Here is a 16,373-nt window from a genome sequence, read left to right on the forward strand (position 1 = left end):
CACATTATTGTCACGCATAGGCATATCAGACATGCCTATATTTGCTAACGTTGTCACTGTTCAGGGGATCGACCACTCACCATATAGATAGACGGATACGTGCATACTCATCAATACACCCAACTGACCCCCTACCTATCTGTCACTGCCTAACAAAATCCAAAGCAGGTCGAGTTCCGAGACAGCTAAGAGACAATTTTCAGCGCGAAAGCCCCATCGTATGCCGAATCCTCACTGACAGTAAAATAGATTACAATTTAATACTGCACTGCACCGTGATATGGCTGGGAGGTATAGCCTGCGCCTCGAAGTAGTCGAATTTTCACTAGTCTGAGTTGGGGCCTTTCAGATCATTCCACACTAAGGGCCCAGACATCCGCAGTCTATAAGTTGTGCTAAAAGCCATGGCGCTAGCTGTTAGCCTCGTCGCCTGACCGTTTTTGTACCCGTGGGTATGGGTTCCCGGGTATCGTCTGATTCCTCTGAACCATTCATCCTAAAGAATTTCCTCCACTGTCGGCCTGTCCGGAGGTCTAGTTTCAGGGTTCGCCTTATGAACTTGTCTTCGGCAAGAGGAAGTTATATCGTCGTTCACCGTTGAAGTGGCCTTTGCGGAGGTCCTTGCCGAGTAAGGAAGTGGATGATCTCGAAGGTGTCCGACTCAATGATGTCGGCAATCGATGGTAGGAACGGACCGAAAGAATTCGCTTCACCACTGTGGTTTCATAATCCTGGTCTTCTGGTTTGATTCCTTCCCAGCCAGGATCGAAGTGGTGACGACCCTCTCCATGCATAAGGCTAAGGATCTGGAACAGGTAAGTTGAAGGAAATAAGGGCGAGGCGTATTTTGAGACACGTACCGCATTTTCAAATGACCAGACGTTTGTCGATGTGCGCCAAGAAAGCTGAAACATGGCTTCCGGGATACACGTGAGGGCAGCTCCAATAAGGTGGCCCTCCCTAGCGAATCCTGAGTCTTTAAAGACAACGCCTCCACAGTCACCAAGTTGGATATCTGAGAAGCACTGGTCGCTTTGGCCGTAGTTGGCAAAAACGCTGTCTAATTTCACATCTAAAAAACTCGTGAGAATAGAGGACATAGACAAGATGAGAACGTCATGACATACCCGTGTGAACCATGCCATCCTTGAGGATGCACCTGGCTACGTGCTTAATTTAGGGGCGCGACAGCCACTTCTGCTTCGATTCCGTGAGAATTTCACTGTCTAAAAACCTTGGAATGATGGAAGGGCGGATCGGCTAGCTATTGGACCTTATCGATGATAGGGCGAAGGAACGGAGTCTTGGACTGGTAGCGCCTAAGAATGTTGGCTTCGTTCTGTAGGCGCCAATGGCCGCGGATGCTCTTAACAGTGCACTTCTTTTTGTTTTGATCCCTACAGTCCTCACAGTATCGGGTTAAAGGGGGTTTCGTAGGCATGATGAGAAATCCGGGGGACAATAAGGCCGTAACTGGCTAGATAAACGGCAGCTTCGTTATCTCCTTAGTCAGCCTGCGGATCTCGGCTTCGTTCTCTATGCCTTGCACCTGGTATTAACCACCCTCAACTTCTGGCGTCGTTGCTCTAGCTCTATAATTTCCGGATTGGGTGACAGGTTCTCCTAGAACTCCTTGGGGAATACGTCTCTTGTTGCGCGGGGATCGCGCGTAAGGCTGATATGCGCGAACAATTTGTATATTTAGCCTTTGGCTTCTTCTAGAAATGTGTTCTGGAGGTGGAACTCGACGTTCTCGTTGAGGTACGCGCCGTGAAAAGTAGCAAACTTGGGATCGTGGCGTATCGTCTAACCTAGTTACGGACGGTATCAGGCGTATTCCCTAGCGCAGAAGTTGTTAGTACCGGTAGTCCTCTGTAACCGTTGCTTTGCTTCTACCTACCGTTTGCTGCATTCGACACTCCTCCCCGGACGAACCGTGGTGTCCAAGCCTTCTCGAAACCTGTATTAAGGCTCTGTCGGCGCATATCGCCTCTTAACTTGGTATAGGCTATGGCCTCGTCTACGGCTAACTCAGCGCCGCTGAACTTTCGATAAATTGGAACCTTGCGTCTTAACTGCTTCCACAGTATAGCCGTAGATTGAACCGCACCTCGGACCTTTGTGTTTAGTACCTAGATCGTATCTGTTGCGCTCGCTACGTCGAAAGCCTGGTCATAGAGCGCTAGCGATGATAGGGCTTACGGCACAGAAGATAAGCTTCCTTGCGGGCGTGAAGAAGAAGACAGTCCTGCCTATAGTTAGCATGGAAACCACCGAAAGGGGTCAGAACCGCGGCGCCACGCACACTCACGGACTTATCTTATTGCTAGCTCCCTTGAAGTGGACGAACTTGACGGCTATTGCTAATATACCTCGACCCGTTACAGATAACAAACAATTATTATGAGTATGTCCTTATTGCACAGGGCCTTAGGACGCCCACGCGCCGAGCCGTTTCCCGTAGTAACAATCTGTGAGGAGAAGGGTGTCTTTGTCCTGTGCCTCTTTGTCGCCTTCATCGCTTTCTGTGCCTTTACCATCCTCAGAACTGGTTAACTTAACGCCTTTGATCTCGTCCGTCCTCGGGCTTTTCCCGTTCAGCATATACAATTTCGGTAGGCCGTATACTAGTGTAGTAGAGGAACTGGTAGCAATTAACTAGGTGAACGCGCTACCGCTCCAACAGATGGACACCAGTATTGTACGGGATATTGAACGTCAAGATGGCCAGGAGATTATCAGCTCCAAGGACCGGCTTCCCGTTAATATTAGGTGCCCGGTATCCGAAGCGGGGAAACAGGACCGCGTAGTGAAACTAGCCCGGCCTATGTCAACATCATTATGAAATTATTAACTACCGCGACTAGTAATTAAATTGTAGAGCTCTTGCCGCCAATCTGGATGTGTAATCGTGCATTAGAGCTGAGTTGTGGTTATATTAATGCTTGAGAGCTAATGGGGAGACGCATTGTTTGAGCCACATACAAGTCCACTTACAGTAGTTGCCGGCTACCGGAACTCAGTCACTGTTCAAGAGGCTAAGATGCAAGGTTTAAAATCAAAAAGGAACAAGGCTGCTCTTCAAAAGCCATAACAGTTCTCAAGTTATAGGCATAAGGAAAACTACTAAGCATTTGAGGACTCAAGCGTCAAGGAATGGTTGCGCAAAGGATCCACAGCCTAGACACATTCCATGTGATGGTGCCAAGACCAATCGAGGTTCATAATGGATCGGAGCTCATTGTACGCCGGCAGTCAATTACAGCTTTGGGTTAGTGCCAAAGTGACTTTTTTTCTTGCAGTGAGATCAACCCTGCAAGCCCAAGGTGCCAAAAGGAGGCGTTGCTGTTCCAAGCATTGATGGGATTAGGCCTAAGAGAGCTCGTGTCACGGGTGGCGATCTGCCAGCTTGCAACAACTCTTCAGTTTTCAACACAACGCGAATTGCTACCCGATGACAATGTCGGAGCGCGGCCTGTACTAATCTTGTACCTTTCTGGTTCCTGTATAAGTATGTTATTACTGTCCGGCTTGTGCTTTCACAATTGGATGCACGCCAGCTTTAGCCGGGCGTGTCTGCCGCATTCACTTGGAGCGCGGGCTCGTTCCGTCACGTTGATGATGACACCATTGCCAGTGCCAGCTGCGAATGCTGACGAAAACAAATTTAGTACCATTTCATCGTACGGGATTTCGACTTCGATAAATTCTTTAATTCGCCCTTGCAATGGAGACGGAAACCCCCAGCGCATCATGGCACCCAGCGTTGATGCCGAATTCTATTGTCGAGGCCAGCGCGCTGTCGCGCTCACATGTCGACAAGTCTCCGGGGCCTGAGCCGAGTGTCGAGGCAGATGGGCCGCAGCCCGAAGAATACACAGACTCATCCAACCACGAGATACAGCAGAACGCAACCAACCCCGCCGAGGCCACAAACGTTAGTGGTTTTCAAAACCAATTCAACGATGGTGACGATGATCCGGAAGCAGGGCTCTGGGCTTATGAAGCTGCAAATGACTCAACTGCGCATGGTGACGAAGGCACGATAGAGTCCGAAGCTACCGAACCACAAACCACCGGGACGAGCAAAGCCCCGAAGCATCGTAGCACGATGTCATTCGCGCGCACTGTTTCCCACGAAGTGAATTGGACCGACGACGAAGATGCTGACTGGAATCTGCAACGTACTGAGACCGATCCTTTCCGGTTCATGCCCCCGACCGAGAGGACAAACTCTTTCCCCGTCGTACCGCCCGCCAAACCTGTCGAAGGAGAACTGATAGAACAGCCTCCAGCTCCAACTCAAGCTCAAGAAATTTTGCAGGAATTGGAGCGGGACGAAGAACATGGAGATCTTGTCGCCCATGTATTTGACGACGACGATGCCGTCGAGCGAGGTCAACAAGCTGATTCTGCCGTTCAGCAATACGTAGGCCGCGACATGGTTGGGACCGAGGAGGACGCGTCGGATACTCGTTTTCAGGAAGGTTTACCCCTGATCCCACAGTATGAGTCTGAAGAGCCCGTGGAATTTCCACCAAGCAACGTTTCGGAATCCGCCGATCCATTTGGCAATGAGACAGTGAAAGGAGGTGATGATTTCTTCAGTCAAACCAACGGTGGCTCAAACCACGAAACAGTAGAGTGTGACTTGAGCCATTCGTTACAAAGGAAGAATACCAGCATGTTTGTTGGCACAGACTCAGAACACCCAACAAAACCGACCGCTTTCGAACCGGAGAATGCGGCGATATCCGAGCTCACTGCTGCTGAAGAAGGAGCCCCCGTCACGGATACAGCAAATGAAACCGCCGACGGGAATTCGACAAGCTGGCCTGAATCTGGACTTGATGCTGAGCAAGGTGAGACCATTGATCTCGATGCTCAGTGGGCAGCTGCCCTAGCTGATGTTGAAGACGATGAACTCTTGCTTGAAGACTCGACGCTAGAGCCCAAGGAAATCGATCCTGCCGACTTCTTCGGAAGTGATGATGAGGGCTTTCTGGAAGATACTGCAGGGGATGAGCTGCCACAATCGTCCGCAACACAACAATATGCGGGTAGTGTGGCTCCCGAGATGACTACATCAAGTACTAATAATCGATATACTCCCAACACCACGCAGACTCAGGCGCCGCCAGCGTTCAATACGTACAATTCTCTGCCTTCGATACCACAACTGCAACAAACCCAAGACCTGTTGTACGACCCGTCAGGTACGGTCCCCCCAAACAAGCCTGAGATCCCTAAATTCAAAAGCTTTGCGGACAAGGCCAAGGGCGGATATTCGTCTCCATACGACTTGCCCATGGACGTGGTGAAGCAACCAAAGAAGCGGATCAGTATGCAACAGCTCCCACGGGCAAATTCTATGCCACTTGCACCCCCCATGGCATCCCCACGCAGCACGAGCATGTACAGCCAGCCTGTGGCTCCGCCTGGAGCGTCTACATCGAGGGCATCACTCCCGGCAGCAGTCCATCCGACCCAACAGGCACTTCCAGGGCTGAAAGCTCTGCCTCAATTGAAGGCCAAGTCGAGCAGTTTCTTTGAGGACCTGCCCATACACACGAAGCCACGGCCAGGCTCACGGCAGGGCAGTCTGCCATCTCCTCGACCTTATCCACTTGGTCACCCCCAAGCAACACCCAGCGCATCTCCCCCAATGTCATCGCCAATGGCCTCGCCTGCTCTCCAACTAGGACCCCTTGCAGCTTCTTTACCTGGTGTTTCTCCATTGGTTGCCCCTCAACGGGTGAGCCCATACGCTCAGTTACAACCAGATCCACAACCTAAGACGAGCGCGCCACCAAGCAATCGCTATTCGCCTGCGCCTACACAAGTGCCGACAGCCAATGGAGCACCGCCAACCTCGGGCTTTTCCAGCCGATACTCTCCAGCTCCCGCCAATACCCGGCCAGGTAGTGGAGGATACACATCTGCACCACCGCCCGTTCTTGCGCACCTGCCTCGCACCTCCAGCCCTCTTGCCCACTTCGAAGCCTCCCATGAACGGCCGTTCCATAAGCTTCCTAGTCCGAGTGCTGAAGGATTTCAGCCGTCCCGGAGCGGCTCGTCACAGTACGAGCCTCGCATTAACCGGTTGTCTTCCTTACCCCCTACCCAAGAAGTGGAGGAAGAAGCTGCGCCGCTGCGATCGCCACCAGTTGCAATGCCACCAGTGGATTCGAATTACAGCCCTCGGCAAACTAGGCACACGCCGCCACCAACGGGCCCTCCTATGTCCAGCATGCTCTCCCCGCCAAATCGTCCCACCTCAAGTTATGTCCCTCTTCCCCAATCAACAGCTCCGGCAAGAGAAACCAACTTTGTACCACCACCACGATCACAGACGCAGTCTCCAGGGGCATTATATGGCAACCGATCTATGCCAAAGACGGTGGACCCGGTGCCCAGGCCCTCTTCTGTACATGGCGCGACTTCGCCAAGGTCTGTTTCCCACGGGCCGCTTTCGCCCGCAAAGACGAGGACTCGTGGCATGTCGCAAGCCCTGAATTTAGTTGCTCCCACAGATGGTCGTGAGAAAGATCCCTTGCAAAGATGGAGAGGTGCCCCACTCATAACTTGGGCTGGCAATACCATCGTGACCACTTTTCCCAAGGACGTCCCGCGTTATGGCATGAGCCAAGTCTTACCCATGATTCTTCGCAGTCCTGGCGAGGTAAAGATGAAGCACGTTAAGGACGTACTACCGCTTGAAGAACGGCTGGCAAAGTTCCCGGGGCCATTGAAGGGCAAGTCCAAGAAGAAAGACACCATTGCCTGGTTGACTGCAGGCATAGAGGGTATGGAAAATGCCCTGCCTAACGGGGCTTTCCAGCACTTTTTGTCGCTCGAAAACAAGAGGGCGGTGGAGAGAGTTCTGCTGTGGAAAATTCTCCGGGTCTTCGTTGAGTTTGATGGCATTCTTGAGGGCAATCCCGCGGTTGAGAAAGCTGTTCGACAAGTTTTGTCCCCTGAAATCGTGGACAATGACATGAACCTTGCATCTACTACCGCAACAGGGGTTGGCCTCCCCGGAGCATCATCCACGTTTACCGGGATGCAAGCAGACGCTGTCGACTCTTCCGCCGTTGAACAGATACGGAATCATCTTTTGCTCGGCGACCGCGAGAAAGCCGTCTGGATCGCTGTAGACAAGAGACTATGGGGCCATGCTATGCTCATCTCTAGCACGGTTTCTGGCGATCTTTACAAGCAGGTTGCGCAAGAATTCGTCAAGAAGGAAGTGAACCAGCCTGGTCATGGCAATGAATCTCTTGCCGCCTTATACGGTGTGCTGTCCGGCAACTACGAGGAATCTGTGGATGAGCTTGTGCCCTCTCATGCACGCGCGGGTCTTCAATTGATGTCTACATCTACCGCGGCTGGCCAATCCAAGGATGCGCTGGCAGGTTTGGACAGATGGCAGGAGACTTTGGGTCTTATTCTAAGCAACCGTAGCAATGGTGATGTCAGCGCACTAACCTCGCTCGGTAATCTCCTGTCTGGATACGGCAGAGCCGAAGCTGCCCATACCTGCTTCCTCTTTGCACGACAACACGCTGTCTTCGGTGGGCTGGATGATCCCAATGCCAACTTCGTATTGGTTGGTGCTGATCATCGCCGCCAAGCTGGCCAGTTTGCCAAGGAGACCGAAGCTCTACTGCTCAGCGAAGTGTACGAGTATGGCCTTTCATTGGCTGGTGGATCCACCTTCGCTCAGAGCTGTCCTCATCTTGCTGCATACAAATTACAACATGCCATCACTCTGGCTGAACATGGATTTAGGGACAAGGCGTTGCAGTACTGCGAGGCAATCATTGCAGCGAGCACTTCGCAGACTAAGCGATCCCATTACTACAACGTAGTGCTTGAGTCGTCCGTCGACGATCTCCTGAAGAGGGTGAAGCAAGCGCCCAGAGAGGAGTCGTCCTCATGGATTCCAAAGCCAAGAATGGAGCAGGTTTCTAATACGATGTGGACTCGTTTCAACAAGTTTGTTGCTGGTGACGAGAATGAGGGTTCTGGAGCTGGATCACCAGGAGAACCTGGCACGGAAGCCGGGCCGTTCTCTCGCATTGCTGGTGGCACACCAACCATTAGCCGGTCACCGTCTCTGGCGAACTTTGAGCCGTACGGAAACAACGGCCCCTCACCCGTCATACCCGCTACTAAAGCGGGATCTCGCTATGCCCCTGTGGCAGGTCAGCAACCGGGATCTCCCTATGAACCAAGCTCCGGCTTTGCTCCAAGGTCTTCACTAGATCTTCCCAGATCCTCAATGGAACGTTCTTCTGGCGAGTATCATCGTAGCTCATATGAATCGCAGAGACCTGCCACAGAAACAATGTCCACGTACGGTGGTGGCTCTTATTCACTGGAGAGCAATTCTGTGCCTTCCTACGGCTATCAACCCGCTCCCCCAGCTGCTCCACAAGGAAACCCGCTAGGTTCAGCCCCTATCCCAATCCCGTCGCAATCATTGGGCAATACGCACTCTCCGTACGCTCCTCAAACCTCGTTTCAACCGTTGAACGGCGAGGCTAGTGAATTGAAGTTAGATGCGTTAGCCAACGGCACCACGGCCGATGTAGGGTACCAGCCTGCTTCCAACGGCTATGAACCACCTACGACAAATTCGTTCATGCCACCATCAGAGCAGCCAGCAGAGACTTACCCAGCCGGCGGATATGAAGCACCTTCTTATCAACCCTATGGTTTCGAACCGCCATCCTATCAGCCTGGTCCAGATGACGGTGACTCTGAATCGGACAAACCGAAGCCAAAGAAGAAGAGCTTCATGGATGATGACGACGATATTCCGGCAATGAAGAAGCCCCAAGGTGAAGATAAATCTAAAGCTGAGAAGGATCGTGAGAACGCGGAGTTGTTCCGCAAAGTGGCTGAAGAAGACGGTAAGTTTATTCTAACTTGCCCTTGTTGTCGAGAATCACAATTAACATGAAATCCAGCCAAACGTGCCGAAGCTCAGAAGGCACAGAAGAAAGGCTGGTTTGGTGGCGGGTGGTTCGGCGGTACCGCTAAGAAGGAACCAGCCGAGATCCCCAATAAACCCGTCAAGGCCAACCTGGGTGAAGCAAGTAGTTTTGTCTACGACCCTGAGCTGAAACGATGGGTCAACAAGAAATCCGGCGGTGACAACACACTTACTAAAACGGCCACACCACCCCCGCCACGGGCTGCATCCCGCAACGGTACGCCGCCTCCGCCTGGAACTACGAGCAGTGCGCCGCCTCCATCTGGCGGACTAGGTAAACCCCCACCATCATCTAGTCCCCTGTTGGCCAGGGCCACCAGCAACCTGGTACATGCAACCAGCTCCGAAAGCTTGAGGGTTCCTAGCATTGGCTCGATGACCCCGCCGATGGGCCGTAGTGTCAGTAACATGAGCAACGTGAGCAACATGAGCGGCAGCGGGGGCGATGCCGGGGGGCCGCCTATCGCCCCGCCTAGTCGGCCCGCTACGAGTCTCAGTAACGCAAGTAGCATCGATGACTTGCTTGGGGCATCTGGGCCTAGGAAGGCGGGCGCCAGGAAGGGGAGGAAGGGTGGACGGTATGTGGATGTCATGGCTAAATAGAGGAGTTCTGCTTGAGAGGGAAGACTGCTAGTTGGCGAGTGAGTCGTAGTGATGATGGAGTTGGCAAATGCGAAGACGTTGATGAACATGAAATACATGCGAGACACGAGATGGAGAATGTGCGGAGAAAGAGGGGCGGTGGTGCAGTATTGTTCTTTGCGCCTGTGCCGCATCGATGCGGAATTTGTTTATTGTATCATAGAATAGCAATTTTGTAATACGCGGCGTCTGTTTTCGCTTGAGAAACCGCTTGATGCTGGTTTCAAATTGCACGCCAGACTGGTGCATGTTTTGTCCTGTTATCGAGTGTACGCATGCAATGTTTGCGTCCAGTGAGTTTTGGCCACATTTCATCAGACATTGGACACTCAAACCCCGGTTGACCATTATTGAAGCATCAGATTAAAGCAACGAACAAGGAGTATGTCGTAAAGTCATGTGACTCGCGTCTGTGTTCTATCCTGCTAATATCCAGCCACCAGAGTAATTGACATGAGAGTCAAATATGCTAAGACTTGCCGCGAAGCCTATAGGCTGCGTCCGTTACGCCTTCCAATGTTACATCTCGGCGTCAATCATTAAGTCGTCCTGTCAGAGCCAGTTCATGTATAATCTCACCTCATGCTGCATCCCGCATCCAGGGCACACCTACCAGCCAAAGCGGTATCTTTACAAGCTATATGACGATACGTAATACTGCTCCCAGTCAGCAAAGTCCATTCCCATCCAGGTGGAGCAAAAGCAGGCAAACTTACGGTAACAACACTATCCTCCGCCGAGGCATCGTCGTACTGCGGCACATACACGTACAGAATCAAGGCATGGTCGTCGGCAAAACACGCAATGACCCTTCCCTCCAGCCGTCCCACGCTGAGCACCTTACTCCAGTCCTTGCCATCGACCCTCACACTAGCCCACTTGTCCGGGCCCTCCTCCTTGAACTTTGTCGAAGGATGGTCAGCAAGCAGACAGTTTAATTGCCCCGGATCCAACTCCGGGTTTTCCAGACCATCCCACTGCGACGCGATATCAAGTGTATCCGCAGTCAGCGCCAGCCGCAGACTGCCGTGCATATTGGCGCTCAACTCAAGCTTGGGAGAGAAGTTTGCCGTGACGGCCGCGGTGGTGGAGGACGTGGCACGCGAGGCCAAGGCGAGCTTGGTGTACCGGTCTGAGATGGCCTTGAGCTGCAGGAGGGGAGGCAGCTGGATGTGGACATCTGGCTCGCGCACCTTCGGCTGCATGATGGTCTCGACCGTTTCCGGGTGTAGGACGCGCACGGGGATGTCCTGCGTGATGATCTTTTCGCGCTCGCGGTGCAGGTGCGTCTCGAGGGGCTCGGCGGCGAAAACACCGTCGTCGTCGTCACCATCGCCCCCAGCGTTGAAATGGCTGTCGTTGTTATCGCGCGGGTTGTTGTGGGCGGAGAAGCGCGAGTAAGGGTCGCGGCCCGTGTTGGCGGATGCTGTGGTTGTCGTAATGGTCATGGAGAGGATGGGGATTCCGTCTTTCTTGGTCAGACGCAGTGAAGCGGATGTGCCGTTCAGTGCCGACTTGAGGGCACGCTGGAGGGGGCCTAGAGGGAGCTCGAGGTTGATTGTGTTCTGGGCTTCGGCGGATTGGAGTTGCCACGAATCGAAGATGAAGTCCATTGAGAGGGAGCTGGGCGACGGAGGTGTTAGTTTCGTTCAAGCACATGCGCGTTCTGAGTAAGAATCACTTACGCCCATACTTGCGACCCAGTATCTGGAATGACGGTGAAGCGGACATTTTCATCGTCGAGGCGCATCCACGCAATCTTCTCGAGGGTCGAAAGCGCTGCGACGAGCTCTGTGACTTGTCAGTAACGACCCGCATGATCTGCCAATTGAGATATCTTCTGGTTAGAGCTCACTTGAGAACGTGCGAACGTTCTTCAAATTCGTCTTGAATCGCATCTTGACCCAGTCGGTGACGTTTTGCCGTCACTAGACGCGCTTTCCGAACTGGGTCCTCAATGTAAAGCTATTAAAAAAAACGCGACACGGTGAGACGGGCAGGCAAAACGCTGCGTTGGAAACGCCGGTCAAAGAAAATAGCGTAGTATTGAAGCTCTGTGATCCTTGCCTAGTGCGGGGAATGGTTTGGGGTAGCTCCCTGTAACCATCAAGTCCCCCGCTAGGATGACAGCGTGAAAATACCCCGCCAAAACCATTCAAATACCATTATCCCGTCATCCATGCGTCGAACAGAGATGCAGTTCATGTCTCATTGCCAGTCTTCTGTTAAATAGGCTTCATACATCTCCAGACACCATCCCTGACCCTGACCCTGGTCCTTGCCCCTACATATGAAAGGAAATCAGCCGTAGCTGGGGTATGTGATTGCCCGATATGCTTCCAGTCCAAATACCAACACCGGTAGTGTCATTTCCCATGACGATCCATCCCTGTAACTCCTCCAAACAAAACAAAAAGCTGCGCCTGCGTCTCTCAAACACTCGTTGGTCTCATTGTAGGTGCAGGAGAAGCACTTCGCCGAGGATCCGAGACCGGCATCACTGACTCTCGAAAACAGATTACACTCCGCACTCTCTCTCTGTCCTCTGCGCCAACAGGGCTGGAAGGCTCGCCAGACATGGTCCCCGCTTTACGAATGCGCATTTGGTATGGGATATACGACTTGATGCCACTTCGTCCAGAGCCTTCTCCTGCCGCCGCCGAATGGTGAGCCTGCTGTAAGCGTTCCTCCATCATCTGCTTTATCCGCGCTTCGTATGCTGCATTCTCCTCGCACGTCTTGCAGTGACCGACCGTGTTCGCCTTTCTCTTAGGCGGTGGGGGAGGGCGTAGCGGGTGCCCGTCACGTCGCTGCAGTCGTCTGCGCTGTCGTCTTCCGCCATTGCGTGCCTGACCATGCCACTGTAGGCGCATCTGGTACTGTAGATATTGCGTGTCGAAGTCTTTAGGGCAAACAAGGTGGCCGCAGCCAGGATGTTTCGCGGCGTCGCGGCAGATGGGGCAACTGGGGGTGTTGTTCTCATCACGGTCGAGAGATTCCTGGAGCCAGGTCTGGATGCAGACGTTGCCGAAGCGGTGACTGCAGTGAAGCTGTGTCCACGACTCTATGATGCCCTCAGGGCTGGTAATGCCGACGGGATCGTGACAGATGGGACATTCTTCTAGAGACGTTAGGGTTGAAGTGCTCTTGGTGGGCTTGACATGTTCCGTGTTGGGCGAGGATGGGCCGTCGAGGGCGGCTTTGGGATTCGCATCATTAATTGACGTCGCGATCGGAGGAGTTTCAAGGGTTGGTTGTCTCCTTTTCGGCAGTAGTTTGCGGATGGCTCTTAGAGGAAGGCCGAGAAGCCTTAGTCCCCGCATTTTTGCGGTTGCTTGAGTGGGAAAATGAAGATGTGTGTTGAGCGTTTGGCGGTAACGGAAGGAAGGCTCGATTGAGATGCTCGAGCTGGGACCCACGTGTACGTTGGAACCCGCTTCAAGTGCCTGGGCTAAAGTTCCACTTGTTTATCTCAACTTCTCGCGAAGCTGTTGCTTCAAGGTTTTCAGTGGAATAATACTCCGCTTGTTCCACAGTGGGTTGCAACGGTAATGACTTGTGAGGTATCGGTTTGTAGCTATCGCTGGGTGTTCTGACGTGCTAAGCCAGTGGTTCTGTTGCGGATGCGATCGGGATAAGAAACCCTAGTGCAGTGCAGGGTAACTCTGATTGTAGTGTTGTCGGTTGTTGGCCATGGGGAGCGCGATAGATCTCCGTCTGATGCTATGCGAAGTTGATGCGGGGGCACAAATGTACGGGCGAGCACTTGCAGGTCCAGATGGCAAACCGCGGGGCGATTGAATGAACGAACGCGGACGAGAAACGTCGATTATCTGTCGGCGTCGAGGTCTAGAGATAAAACTCCGCAGGTGGTATTCACCTTGGGCAAAAGTAAAATGATTCAGAGCGTGGCAACTATTGGCTCTTAGGCGGGTTTTTTGACTTGCCCGACGTTTGCAGGCGTATGACGGATTCGCGGTGGTGGGCTCACCAAGGTTAAAGTCCTTCGGCTTGCAGGACGATTAGCTTGGAGCTGAAGCACGCGTTACTTGCCTACCATGATCAAGACGCACGAGTCAAGATTGGCGCAAGATTAGCGGTGCGCACTGGCATGTGGTCGAGTGGAAGACGCTGCTTGCAACCATCCAATAAATAGCAGTAGATGGCTACCTTATAAGTTGGCCTTACTTCAGCCTTACAGATCTGATGTACCTATCGCGATCATCATCATGTGAGTTGAAGGTATGTACCACGAGAACACTTCCTGCATAGCATCCTGGCAAGGCCACAAGACATCTCCTCTGGCAGATAAGCTTTTCTGGACGCGGTTGTGGTTGAAATTGGTGGGATGCCATCTCGTGTTGTCCAAGTGGTCAGTAGATCAAGCCGAAGCCGGACCATTCCGCACGCGGCCAAAGATCTCCAAATTCCAGATTCCCCTACCTCTTTCCTCACTTGCCTATTGACTATTCGCAACACCATATGTGCTATAATTTGCTGTGACTGAATAGTTTTAGATACTCTGTATCAGTTTTCGGGCCCCTTGATGGCTTGCTCTTTAATAAACACAGGCATTAACATCTCACCAGGGGCAAAGTGGGTGAATACACCACAGTGTACTTCCGTACTGATCATGTTTCATACCCAACAAGCGGATGTTCCTGGGATTATCGGAAGCATGGTCTATAAGCCGCCTTTGTCTCTTAAACGATAAGTCCAACAGTATCCGGTTACACTACGCCCGGTGGCTGTGATAGCGTACCCGTTAAAGACCCAGGTTCAACGGCGTTCTGTTATACCGACACCGAGGTAACCCAGTATTAGCAATTCTATAGATGGTCTGCAAGCAAACTCGATGGGCGAAAAGAACGACAAGAAGCCTCATCCGGACCAGCAGAACATTGACCCATGATAGGAGTCGCTGTGTAAGAGATAGAATTATTGGGCATTCCGCTACAGATACGACTCTGTAAGTCGTATCTGTCTTATCGTGTCCGCCCGATTTACACTGTAATCTTGTGTCTCTACAATTGGTATGAAGTTCTCATCAAACAAGATATTCTGGCCAATGTTGGCCTCGGCTGTTCTCTTAGCGACCCCTCTGCCGTGGAGCCGCTTCGTCATCGCTATCGTCCATGAAGCCCTCTTCGAGACTGGAGTGACATATTAGCTGAGTAATTCCTGGAAAGCCGGAAAACATTGCAAACATACTCTCGACTCAACCTCATCATACTGTCCGTTTGTTCGGTCCGTGTATCGAGCGAAAGCGCCCTCCTCCGATCCTCGCCCACCACCACATCAAGCTCTTCACCCTCATCTGAGCTGAAACCCACATCAGAATCGCCGTCGGCGATCACCAGACGTTCGCGCATTCCCATGCGCCACTGCGACGGTACAATCCATCGTGCTATCGCATCTTGTACCCTGCTTCGGAGGGACGACGTGCGGTCTGATATCGTCTCGAGTGGGAGATAATGACTGTAGCGACTTCGGTATTGGCGCCACAGTGGGATCAGGATGTAGGTCGAGACAAGAAAAAGAATTAGCGAGATGAGAGCCGGCACAATCAACGTCTACGGGTTTTGTTAGCATGCACTGAGGGAAGGCGGGGGTTCTTTCTCGAGCAAGATGGAGCGTACCTTCACAACTGATAGTGTGGAGCCCATGGCTTTGGGTAGATGCAAAGTTGCGCGCGACGGCGATCTACTTGTTGCAGTAGTAGGCTATCTGTCTAGAGCATCTGGGCATGATGCAGGGGGTACGAAGTATTCTTTGCGACAAACACTGAACACTAGATGACGAATGATTTCGTGTACCGTCTATCGTCCAGCCGCCAGATAAGCGACTAGTATGTACACACAAGGCTGAGAGGGCCAAGAAAACGTCGCGCAAATCAAGTCGGCAAGATCATGTCAAAGGGCAGGCGAGGCTGCGTCTGCAAGTCATGACTGAATTATCGAGCTCGTGCAACATGACAATTAAGTCGATTTCACGGGACGAAGAACTCTGGGCAAGTGTTGGCCCGTGGCACCGATGGGGGATTCCAGAAGGGCGATTCCCGGGATGCTGGGGTCGAAAGTGCAAAATGACTTCGGGCCACGGCTTCATTGGTCCGTCCGAGTCCATGCTGCTCGCTTGTACCGCAGCCGGACTCCGCGTCTTCTCCTTTTGAGGCTTTCTGCGACCTATTGCGTCCTCTGTCCTCAGCTGATCATCCGTTGAACCCGCAGCCGCATGGACATCTGCACGTAAGGATAAACTGGACCCCTTTTCCACGAACTAGAAGCAGCGCGTCAAGCGTCCAACTTTTTTCAGGCTTGGGCCCAAAGTCTGGCTGACTAGAAATAGGGGTTCCTGATGTCATCCACGGATTTGCAGAGATTGGGCAATGTTGTTGCAGGCGATAGTTGCCCAACTGGAGTTACATCAAATTCGGCGTGCCCTTCGTTTGTCGTACTGTAAGCCGCAAACGGCTGAATAGTCTCTCCCACCTGCCAAAATGACAAACCTGCAATATCCCATGCACTCCTATTCCGGCGCATGGCCCACCCCAGTTAAAAAATACTCTAGAGCCGCCATCCCCGCATGCTTCGTCGCTTTGGACAACTACATTGACTAGGTCGGTTCTTGATGGATCCCGTGCGGTTCAATGTCTTAGTGTGTTGCGCTCTGTTCCCCCAAGGTGTCAAGTCTGTCCCAGGGGTTTCCGCTTGAAGTTTCAAATTAGCCT

General features: G+C 52.4%; 5 protein-coding genes across 5 annotated transcripts; 1 reads left to right on the plus strand and 4 right to left on the minus strand.

Annotated features, from left to right (window-relative positions):
* Positions 1-286: 286 nt before the first annotated feature.
* On the minus strand, positions 287-1,347 carry BCR38DRAFT_7642 (uncharacterized protein). Its single transcript, XM_040865620.1, has 3 exons — positions 1,128-1,347; positions 861-1,072; positions 287-806 (listed from the first exon to the last, which is right to left on the minus strand). The coding sequence occupies exons 1-3, from the start codon at positions 1,138-1,140 to the stop codon at positions 552-554; spliced, it is 480 nt and encodes a 159-aa protein (XP_040720890.1). The 5' UTR covers positions 1,141-1,347; the 3' UTR covers positions 287-551.
* A 1,924-nt stretch (positions 1,348-3,271) lies between these two features.
* Positions 3,272-9,834, plus strand: BCR38DRAFT_470295 (Sec23-binding domain of Sec16-domain-containing protein). The gene is made up of 2 exons (XM_040862834.1): positions 3,272-8,918; positions 8,976-9,834. Exons 1-2 carry the CDS (start codon positions 3,728-3,730, stop codon positions 9,602-9,604), a joined length of 5,820 nt encoding a protein of 1,939 aa, XP_040720891.1. The 5' UTR covers positions 3,272-3,727; the 3' UTR covers positions 9,605-9,834.
* On the minus strand, positions 9,835-11,642 carry BCR38DRAFT_416409 (checkpoint protein Hus1/Mec3). Its single transcript, XM_040859098.1, has 4 exons — positions 11,499-11,642; positions 11,329-11,434; positions 10,360-11,266; positions 9,835-10,300 (listed from the first exon to the last, which is right to left on the minus strand). The coding sequence occupies exons 1-4, from the start codon at positions 11,539-11,541 to the stop codon at positions 10,274-10,276; spliced, it is 1,083 nt and encodes a 360-aa protein (XP_040720892.1). The 5' UTR covers positions 11,542-11,642; the 3' UTR covers positions 9,835-10,273.
* A 433-nt stretch (positions 11,643-12,075) lies between these two features.
* BCR38DRAFT_404403 (uncharacterized protein) lies at positions 12,076-12,966 on the minus strand (the record flags this gene model as incomplete). The annotated part of the gene is made up of 1 exon (XM_040857843.1): positions 12,076-12,966. The coding sequence occupies one exon, from the start codon at positions 12,964-12,966 to the stop codon at positions 12,076-12,078; it is 891 nt and encodes a 296-aa protein (XP_040720893.1).
* A 1,766-nt stretch (positions 12,967-14,732) lies between these two features.
* BCR38DRAFT_453880 (uncharacterized protein) lies at positions 14,733-15,309 on the minus strand (the record flags this gene model as incomplete). The annotated part of the gene is made up of 3 exons (XM_040861644.1): positions 14,733-14,796; positions 14,855-15,216; positions 15,283-15,309. 3 exons carry the CDS (start codon positions 15,307-15,309, stop codon positions 14,733-14,735), a joined length of 453 nt encoding a protein of 150 aa, XP_040720894.1.
* Positions 15,310-16,373: the final 1,064 nt, after the last annotated feature.

This window comes from Pseudomassariella vexata (genome assembly GCF_002105095.1).
Source record: "Pseudomassariella vexata strain CBS 129021 chromosome Unknown BCR38scaffold_1, whole genome shotgun sequence".
Taxonomy (NCBI): Eukaryota; Fungi; Ascomycota; class Sordariomycetes; order Amphisphaeriales; family Pseudomassariaceae; genus Pseudomassariella; species Pseudomassariella vexata.